General features: G+C 35.1%; 2 protein-coding genes across 2 annotated transcripts; one reads left to right on the top strand and one right to left on the bottom strand.

The window, feature by feature from the left end:
• The first annotated feature begins 2096 nt into the window (after positions 1-2096).
• Positions 2097-2924, top strand: LOC133284569 (zinc finger BED domain-containing protein RICESLEEPER 2-like). Its single transcript, XM_061481613.1, has one exon. The coding sequence runs from the start codon at positions 2097-2099 to the stop codon at positions 2922-2924; it is 828 nt and encodes a 275-aa protein (XP_061337597.1).
• Positions 2925-4736: 1812 nt separating this feature from the next.
• LOC133284586 (protein SYM1-like) lies at positions 4737-8505 on the bottom strand. Its single transcript, XM_061481643.1, has 7 exons — positions 8022-8505; positions 7259-7399; positions 7048-7161; positions 6795-6968; positions 5816-5931; positions 5435-5516; positions 4737-5089 (listed from the first exon to the last, which is right to left on the bottom strand). Exons 1-7 carry the CDS (start codon positions 8373-8375, stop codon positions 5084-5086), a joined length of 987 nt encoding a protein of 328 aa, XP_061337627.1. The 5' UTR covers positions 8376-8505; the 3' UTR covers positions 4737-5083.
• Between the last annotated feature and the right edge of the window lie 1514 nt (positions 8506-10019).

Below are 10019 nucleotides of genomic sequence, written 5' to 3'. Positions count from 1 at the left end.
GAGAGATTTGGTCCGAAAATATTTTGAAAATTTCCCATCACCTGGGAATTTAAGAATACCATCCCCTAGTGATATTCTTGGATTGCATTTTGGCATATAAATGGTTCACAAATCAAAATCATGGGAAAATTAAATTTTCGAAATTTTTTTCAGAAACCTTGTACCAAAAATGGGTAAATAAAATTTTCAAAAACCTTGTAAATAAAATGGGTAAATTTTCCATTCTTAATTCTCTACTCATCTTTTAATTGTTTGAATCCTTTTCTTGCATTTAATTGTTTGACATTTGTTCTTTTAATTGGCTTTCCATCAATTAAACATTACTCTTCCCAACCAACTTTTGATTTGTCCAAATTAAGTGAAATACTAAAAAACAGTGATTGAAACACTTAGAGCTTGTTTGGATCCTTTTTTTTTTAAGCTAAAGCTAAAAAAGAGCTTTAAAAAGAAAGCTAAAAGCTGTTTGAAAATTAAATAAAGATTTTAGCTTAAAAATTACTGAAAAGCACATATTTCAAAAAAATTATCTCTTTATCACTCTTCATTTTAAAAAAAAAATACAATTCAAGAAAAACAGATAAGAGCTTAAAAAAAGCTCCTTCTATGAGCTTTTAGTTTTCAGCTTTTTTCTTCATTATAAAAAAAAAACTTTTCATTATAAGAGCTTTACTCAAAACCTGTTTGGCCTAGCTTATGCTTATAGGTAACTTCTTAGAGTTGGCAAAAAAGCCCTAAGCCCAGCCCATTCAGCCCTAATAAAGCCCCATCTGTTTTCAGCCCCTTGTGTGGTAGGGCCATCTTAGCCCTAACCCATAAGATCCATTCATTTATTGGGCTGGGTTAGGGTTGGCCCATGGATCAAAAATATTTAATTCATTTTCTATCCTATCACATAATTTTCTCGGGAAAACTGTGTTCTCCTTTTCGTGAAACCCTAATTTTATTTTGTTCCGGCATAGAGCCTATCACACACGCACCCATGTTCGCTTTTTCATCGCTCTTCGCACCCATCTCGCTTTGAAGTCGAACAACCCTAACCTAAGAAGGAAGCAGGAGCGGGAACTGCAAAGCAAACACTTCATATGTAGCGTTGCTTTCTCAGTAGTCTTAGCAGGTACTTTCTTGGATTCTTCTTCCGTCTCTTCAGAAATTAATGCCAACTAAAGGACAGTAATAATCACGGATCTTCTATTGTTTTCCTTCGATTGGACAAAATTAACTTTACCCAATGCAATTTCGCTAGGTTACCCTTACTTCGCCCTGTCAATTTCTCAATGGGATGATGGGACTATTATGTTTATGGCTTCACTTTTGTGTTACCCCTAAGACTGTTTCAAGGAATTTGACCTTTCGGATAGGCATAGAGATTTGCAAGAATTGATGCATTCTTGATTTTTCCTTATGTTCTTTGTTATTAGACTTTTGTTGTTTTAGAGCAGATCTTGTTTTGATGCAATAACCGGATATTTCAATCTCTTGGATTTCAGTGACAGGAACTCTGAAAGGATATGACCAATTACTTAACCTTGTCTTGGACAAAGCTGTAGAGTTTCTAAGAGGTAAATACTAAATAGTACCAGCATTTTGTTTGACATCTAGTGACTCAATGATATATATGTTTTAGCATTTATGAATTTTGAAGACTAATATATCTATAGTGGTAGCTTTCTGTGAGAGAGGTGAACGAATTCATTTATGTGTTTAAGAGAGAAACAATTTATGGAGGGCTAGCATGAGTATTAGTCTGTTCAACACAGGGCAAATATTTATATAAAGACTGTTTCATATGGAACATAATGAATTTATCAATGGTTTATTCTTTTAAATAGTATATTGCTTGAACTTTATATATATCTAATAGAGTATGTCTGACTTCTGACGTTTGGACAGCATCTAACAGCGAGAGTTACATCTGTTTAACTGTCCATTTTGTTGATGAAAAATGGAAATTAATTAGCAAGATTCTTAATTTTTCTCGACTGAAACCTCCACACACTGGGATTGAATTGGAAGCCGCTATATTTGATTGCTTAAAGCAATGGGGAATTGAGAAGAAAGTATTTTCTATTACTTTGGACAATGCTGCAAATGATAACATGCAGCTTATATTGTTAAACCATCTCCGTTTGCAGAATACTTTGTTGTGTGATGGTGAATATTTTCATATACGTTGCTCTGCACATATACTTAATTTAATTGTTCAAGAAGGTTTGAAAGTGGCTGCTGAAGCACTTTATAAAATCAGAGAAAGTGTTAAGTATGTGAGAGGATCAGATGGGAGGATGATTAAGTTTCAAGATTGTGTGGAACAAGCAGGCATAGACACGAGCATTGGTTTGAGATTAGATGTGTCAACTAGGTGGAATTCTACATATTTAATGCTAGAAAGTGCACTTAAGTATGAAAAGGCATTTGATATTCTCCAAGTGATAGATAGGAATTACAAATATTGTCCGTCATGTGAAGAATGGAGAATAGGAGATAAAATATGTGAATTCCTAGAACCCTTTTACGAGACTACAAACATGATTTCAGGTTCATCTTATCCAACCTCTAACTTATACTTTGTACAAGTTTGGAAGATTGAGTGCATACTGAACGAAAACTTGTATAATGATGATTATACTTTAAGTGATATGTCACTGAGGATGAAAGAGAAGTTTGACAAATATTGGAAGGAATATAGTACAGTTTTAGCTTTTGGAGCTATTCTTGACCCGCGTTTGAAGCTTGTTTTCTTAGACTTTTGTTACACAAAAATTGATCCATTTACCTCCCAAAATAAGGTTAAAAATATAAGAGAAAAGTTTGAGAAGCTATATGAAGAATATGCGAGCAATCTCAAAGGATCAAGTACTTCTAATTCTCATTCATCCATCAAATCCAATCTCTTGCACAAGTCAAGTGGTGAAAGCAATAGGTGAAAAAAATCAAAATTATACATAAGTGTAAGTTCTTTCGTGCTAATTTAGTCATTTTTTTTCATTGTTGTTTCGTTTATATAATTGATATATCAAATTTTGCAGGAGTTTGAAAGGTTTGAGAATGAAAGTATGTTTGTTGGTGGTAAGAGTGAATTAAATCTTTATTTAGATGAACCAAAAGCTAAATATGGTGATGGGGAGGATTTTGACGTGCTTAATTATTGGAAGCACAGTGAGAATAGATTTTCCACACTCTCTATTATGGCCCGAGATGTGCTAAGTATTCCAATTACTTCAGTGGCATCAGAATCGGCTTTTAGTATCGGTGGGCGTGTTCTTACCAAATATAGAAGTTCCATTCTTCCTGAAAATGTCCAAATGTTGATTTGCACTAGGAATTGGTTGCATGGTTTTCTCGAGAATCTTAATGGTAATGCTTTGAGTTATTATGCTTAATATTTTAATATTGCTTGGTTATGTAGGGATTGATTGTCTAATTTAGTAGTTTTGTTTCAATTGGTTATGAGTTTTAGATGAAGATGATTCTAATACTAGTGATCATGAAACATCAACATCACAAGCCAATGTGCATCAAGAAGTTAAAATTGAAGATTAGAGAGGCATTTCTGTTAGTAGCTAGTTGAAATTTATAGTTTAGATCCATTGATTATGTGTAGGTTGAGCTTAATTGATTTAATTGTGATGATATTTAGTATTTACATTAATTTTGTGCAGAATTGATCCCGCGAAGTTGAGGCCACTGCTGCTGCTGTATATTTGGCATCCATTCTTGAGTATATGACAGCAGAATTTCTTGAACTTTTTGACAGCAATGCTAGGAATTTACATTGATAGCAATGCCTCCATTCTTGAATATTTACATTGAGAGCAATGCTGGAAATGCATGTAATTAGAATATTTTGTTGCCTTGATTCAGTTTGTAGGAAAGTATGCTAACTTTTTTCACTTAATGCTTGGTATTCTGAAGATTTAGTCATTTAATTTCTTTGTTACAATGTTGACATCTTATTGTAATCTGCTGCCCCATATGGATCACACAAGTCATTTTATATAAGATTAGTTTCCTCTGCATTACTATAAAATCTGTTTTCATTAGTGATACTGTCACTTTTTTTTTATATGAGAAAATGTTGCTCCTTAATCTATTTTTAATGCAGGTAAGGACTTTTGAGATACATTGCTATATCAAATATGATTTTTTTTTTTAAACAAAAAAATACATATTAAATTTTTGGAAGGCCCATGGGCTAGCCCTAACCCTTAGGGCTTTTGGCCCATGTGGGCCTATACCATTGTGGGCTTTTTGGCCCTAACCCATGCGGGCTAGGGCTAAATGGGCCGGGCTGGCCCATTTTGACAACTCTAAACTTCTAACTTAAAAAAGAGAGCATTCAAACAAGCACATAATCCACACTCTACTCACTTCTTTATTACTTGTATAATCGATATACTTGTCGTGATCCCAACATCAGCCCCCCGCTTATCCCCACAAACTTCAACTCTTTGAACCAGCTATGAAACTAATCCCGAATTAGAGCTTAATCATAAAGCACAAAAATGTAGATAAATCGAAATCATGTTATTATGATTTTAAGCACGGCCATTTCAGCATGTTTTAAGTAGCAAAAGTGAGGTGGAGTAATATAGATCATAGGTTATATCATAGATTGGGGTTATATATAAAAAGTCACTAGGATTGGTCTAGTGGTAAAGGATTTTGGTAGTTTGTATTAGATTAAATGTTCAATTCCCACCAATGCATAAAAAATAAAATAAAAATAGATTAGGGTTCTGCATGATAGAATTTACTTACAAATGAATATATATGATCAACTTACACCAAATCTTGTCCGTTGATTTTCATGCATCTAACGATTGTTATTTATATATACAATCATCTATGTATCACATCAGAGCAACCCGAACAGTTCATCATAGCAGAAGGATGCACAACCTGTATAATTGTATCCTGTATGTGCAGCAGATAACAAACTCACGTTTCTAAGGTCGTTCAATTGGACCTTCAACTTATACATTTTTCGATATTTAAGTCAAGATATCGAAAGCTTTTGCATGATTGATGACCCTTGTAACTGCCATGAACCTTAGATAGTTTTGTCTTCCTATTTTCAACTCGTTTATTCCTGGCAGTACACAAGATATTATAGACAAAATAAAACACAAAAAAGCAGTAATTAGCTCAATATATGTTGTAGAACATTGATGGAAGACTCAATTAATTGGAACATAAGACTTCGTGAGTCTTAGAGATGATATAGAATGGTGCATGTTATGGGTCTCAATTTGGAACGATTTACCAAATCTTGCCCAGCAATCAAGAATCATAGGTATGCACACATATATCAGAAACAGTAATCATTCAAGTTAAAATTTGCAGAACAGTTTTTCTTTTCATTTAATGATAAGGATCATGAGCCCTGACCCTGGAACCTTTTAAACACACCAGATGAAGGATAAAGTCTTCTTACCTTAGAATTCTGGTTTGAAGCAGATGAACTTGTTTCTGATACTGCCTCAGATATTCGGGCTTCTGATTTCTCATTTGAATAGCTAAAAACAAAAACAAGATTGTGTAAGGACAAGAATCCTATTGACAATTTAATGATTATATGTAAGGCAATTTTAATGCTATTCATAGAACGTGCATCCGAGCATAAAATGTCATGGTTAAACATCCATCCTGAAATGGGCATTACTCTTGTGACCATTATTAGATACTTAAGCATCCAAAAGGACACTAAAATACTGCTGCTCATGTGTGTGTGTGTGTGTTTTGGGGGGGGGGGGGGGGGGGGGAATTAATTTGTAATAATTCAATATAATATGACAAATAATCTTAGAAAACCTACGTTGAAAGTATTGTGACCCAGATGAGCTCCACACAGTCCACCCAAAGAAGCCTTTGCTCCACAGGAACCACACCATAGGTAATCAGATGGGCAAAAGGCCAAAGCTTCCACCCTGCCTGTGAAGCATATTATAGTTAAAGTATAGTCATCCAACCAGAAGAAAATATGCTAATCATACAATTATATGGGGAGAAGAATACACATTTTATTCATCATACTATTCTTCATCCTTGAATTGTTAGTTGTATCAGTGTAAACAGAATTCCTCTTTGACCCCTTTCTTCCTTCAATGCTGCATATAGGAAGGGGGAATCCTATTTGTTTGCAGGAACATATTGCAGGAACATCACCTTCTCTAGATCCTATTTGTTTGCTTTGGCATATGCAAGCAGAGGCATTGGATCATTTGTTATTGTTATGCCCACTTGCCGGGGCCCTTTGATTTGCTACAGATCTATCAGTTAGGAGTTTAGGACTGAGAACATTTCACAGCCTTCCATTCAGGACTGGCTTCAAACATGGTTGCATTATACTCAGTTCATGAGCAAGACATACAGGCACACACGATACCACTGTTGTGACACTTGAAACAATTGGCATCAGAAATAAGGCAAGGTTTGAGGATTAGTTACCAAAACCAATTCAAGTAAATTATAGTTTGAGAGCAAGATACAGAGATTATACCCAGGCTTAGAATGAGGATAGGATGGAGCTACCTGAAAATTTGAATCCTAGGCTCACTATAGTTCCTACTTCCCTACTATATCCCAATACTACTATCATGCTCCAAATTTGTGCCTTAAGTTATGACATACTCCAAGTGGATATAGCTAAGTTTTTAGCTTGGTACAATTGTCAATATGTTTTTGATATATCTCCAAGACTTTACAATGACACTAAAGTCATGTGAACAAAAAGGCAAGTAATTACAGATAACATCTGAAAATAGCACAAAGAAACAGATAAAATAGACTCTTACAGTAAGCATGGGCAAAAATGTTGACTTGAGTTCAGCATATATGTTTGTCAGAGGTTCTAAACGCAACAATCCCAAAACCACAAAGTAGATACTGTTCCAAATTGCTGCCCATACAGTTTGGTCAAAAGCAACTTTAGCAGGGACAACCCACCACTCTTTGAAAGGAAAAAGAGCCTGTGAAATAATGCAAACAATTTCAGCCCTTCACAGAATATCACCTTAATATTCCAACCCAAACAGGCACAATAATTACCTCACAAAGTTGATAGTAATAGTGAGACAGAGATCCGTGGAGAGTAAACCCAACAAGACCTGATCTGAATAATCGTGTCCGATCAAACTCAAAAATAGGCTTTCCTTCATAGCACTGTATATTATGGTTACAAATAGCAGAAAATTTGATAAAAACTTTATGATCAAGATAAGTATTTCATTTTTATTTTTTTTGTGAGTCAAAAACATACCTGAGCAATCCAATCTCCAATTGAGTAGACAACCCCACTTATTGCCATTTTAGCTAAAACCGGGTTTGCTTTCAGAGCTTGCTCATAGGCAATCCAGTTGTGTTCAGGTGCATACCTTAGTATCTCATAAAGGGTCCAACCCTGAATAATAAGACCCTAATTAGTTGTCAGGTTCTTCCATATATTACACAGAAAATGCATTGCAAATTCCTTTCTGAATTACTCTCATAGTAGTTAATTGCACCGCAATAGCGCCGCGAGCCGCGCCGTATGGGCGTTGCGGTGCCTCGCCACAAGAAACCGCGTTGCGTCATATCGAAACACAACAGCGGCCATTGCGATCGCATTTGCGGCCATATTGCTTTCATAAGGCAAAATGTCAATTTTGTCCTAAATTTAAACGTGTAACCGAAAAAATTTAAGGGTTTTTTAACCTATTCGCATCTCTCTGTCACTTCTGCTATCCCTTTAAAAAATGTTTCTTTCTGTCATTATTTATGTCATATATCTATTCCGCTGTTTCCGCAACCGCAACCCATTATAATGCTATAGCGTTTTCCGGGGTTGGCCGCGACATGCCGCAATCCGCATTTGATAACTATGATTACTCTATTATTAACCATCTTCCCCCTATTTATTTATTATTATTATTATTTGTAAAAAGAGAATTGTGCAACCAACAAGATTATTGCTGTTAAGCTTGGAACTAAGTGTTTTTAAAAAAAGAAGAAGCAAAATTTGTATTGAAATTGAAGATACTGACATGCCAGTAATCATGGTCAATCGTGAGCAATTTGGTGACAACAAAAGTCCCAAACCCCAAAACGATGATGGCATTGATGGTACTGCTTGTGAAGGTGACACGATCAGAATCACGAGCAACATCTGTGTCAACCTTGGAAGGTGAAAGCCCTTCAAGTTCGTGTAAACGTGCTCCTCTGTCTTCTGAAACAGGAACTACCTCACGATCCTCTGCAACGGAGCTGATTATATGACTTCGTTTATGGGTTCGGGAAGAGAGGGGAACTATGGAGAAGAGGGGCTTCGAGAAAGTTGAGGTGAGGAGGGGAAGAACACTACTCGGAGTGTTAACGCTGCAATGAGAAGCAACAGCCATAGGAGGCAGAGAGAGAGAGAGAGAGAGGTTCAGAGGATTGTGTTTGTGTCGTGTGGGATGGTTACAGAGAAAGAAAGAAGGGTGCGAGAGTCATTAGTTGATTGGTCGGTCACGTGTTTCGTGGCATCACCATTTTCCTGCTACGCCGACCGTGTTATATTATATAGTCAAAGTACGAATCAATCTTACGTGGGAACTGGGATCCAAGTCCAACTCCACTTTCACTTGCAATGCAAAATACCACGTTGAAAATGTATAACCAAGAAAATATATAAGACTAATATTGTGCCGTGTTTCCGCCTCCAAACCACATTTTTAGTTATAACTTATAAATCTTATTTATGTTTAACTATTTTAATTTATTAATTATGTAATTGATTAAATATAAATAAAATTAATATCTAAAATTGAGTGTAAAACTTATTTTTTTTGCATGAGTTATATACTATGATACACCGACACGAGACACAACATGATACGACACACTGATGCATTAATTTTAAAAAATGTATTTTTCGACACGTTAAGACACGTTTTGATATTAAATAATATTTTTAATATATATAATATATTTATATTTATTACATAAAATAGCCACAATAAGACATATAACCAATCAAATATTTAAATTTCATAACATAAATATAAAGCAAAAAGTTTTTCATACCTTATTAATTTTTTATGTCAAATTCCATAATAGAAAAAAATTGACTTATAAATTAATTTTTTATTTTTAATTAATAAAAAAAATTTAGACCTTAAAAAAAATGTGTTGGATGCGTGTCGGAGCGTTAACCGTGTGTCGGTGTCATGTCAGAACGTGTCGGTCTCTGATTCGCAATTTTTTTTTTTTGAAATCACGTGTATATATTTCATTAGTTCTCTCAACTCCCTAAACGCTGTAATTTTCGGTTGCTGGTATATAAAATAAAATTAAGTTTTATTTTTTAAAAAAATAACCTTTTTACACAAACAGGTAATTAATAACTGAATATGATATTCGCATTAAAAGGTAACATTAATGAAGCAATAAAATTAAAAAAATTTAGTTAAAAAAAATTAAGAAAATTGGATTGAGTGGAAATGTGGGATTCTGGTCGACCCATGATTTCGGCTATGGACTTGTTCAGTTCTTTGTTTTGAGATTGTTTCGGCCCAACCCATTTCCTTAGTTGCTTTTTTTTTTTTTTTTTTGATAACATTAAGGGGCGAAGCCCCAAACAAAAACAAACTAACAACCAGAAACAAAAAATAACTATCCAGGGTCTATACCCCTACAAGAGGAGATTCCCTGAAGATCGTGATCAAATAACTGAGCAAGGTGAAACGACATAACTCTATGACTCCAGAATCCAGTATCTTTGTGAAGAGCAGACTTGGCTAACCAATCGGCACATGAATTAGCTTCCCTTGGAATATGAGAAAGCGTTACCTCCCAATCCTGACCGATGAGTGCTTGTATCTTAGCCACTATACGAGGCTGACAAGCTGCATTGCAATCAGCAAGCAAAGAGAATACTTCAGAAGCATCTCCTTCTAGTTCCACCTTCTTAAATCCCAGTTGCCAAACCAATTCCAGACCTTTTAGAGTCCCCCAAAGCTCCGCCATTAAAGGAGTGCAAGCACCAATATGATACTCAAAGC

This window comes from Gastrolobium bilobum, unplaced genomic scaffold, assembly GCF_033153095.1.
Source record: "Gastrolobium bilobum isolate Gb01-03AN ecotype WA unplaced genomic scaffold, APGP_CSIRO_Gbil_v1 utg21709, whole genome shotgun sequence".
NCBI classification, from domain to species: Eukaryota; Viridiplantae; Streptophyta; class Magnoliopsida; order Fabales; family Fabaceae; genus Gastrolobium; species Gastrolobium bilobum.
This window is presented reverse-complemented; position numbering and strand designations above follow the sequence as displayed.

Bases quoted from the DNA above. Each gene is read 5' to 3' on its own strand.
- LOC133284586 (XM_061481643.1), bottom strand. From the start codon at position 8,375: ATGGCTGTTGCTTCTCATTGCAGCGTTAACACTCCGAGTAGTGTTCTT. The intron at 7,162-7,258 runs GTATGTTTTTGA...CATAATATACAG, and splicing joins TTGGAGATTGGATTGCTCAG to TGCTATGAAGGAAAGCCTAT. The intron at 6,969-7,047 runs GTAATTATTGTG...ATTATTTCACAG, and splicing joins ATTACTATCAACTTTGTGAG to GCTCTTTTTCCTTTCAAAGA.
- LOC133284569 (XM_061481613.1), top strand. From the start codon at position 2,097: ATGCAGCTTATATTGTTAAACCATCTCCGTTTGCAGAATACTTTGTTG.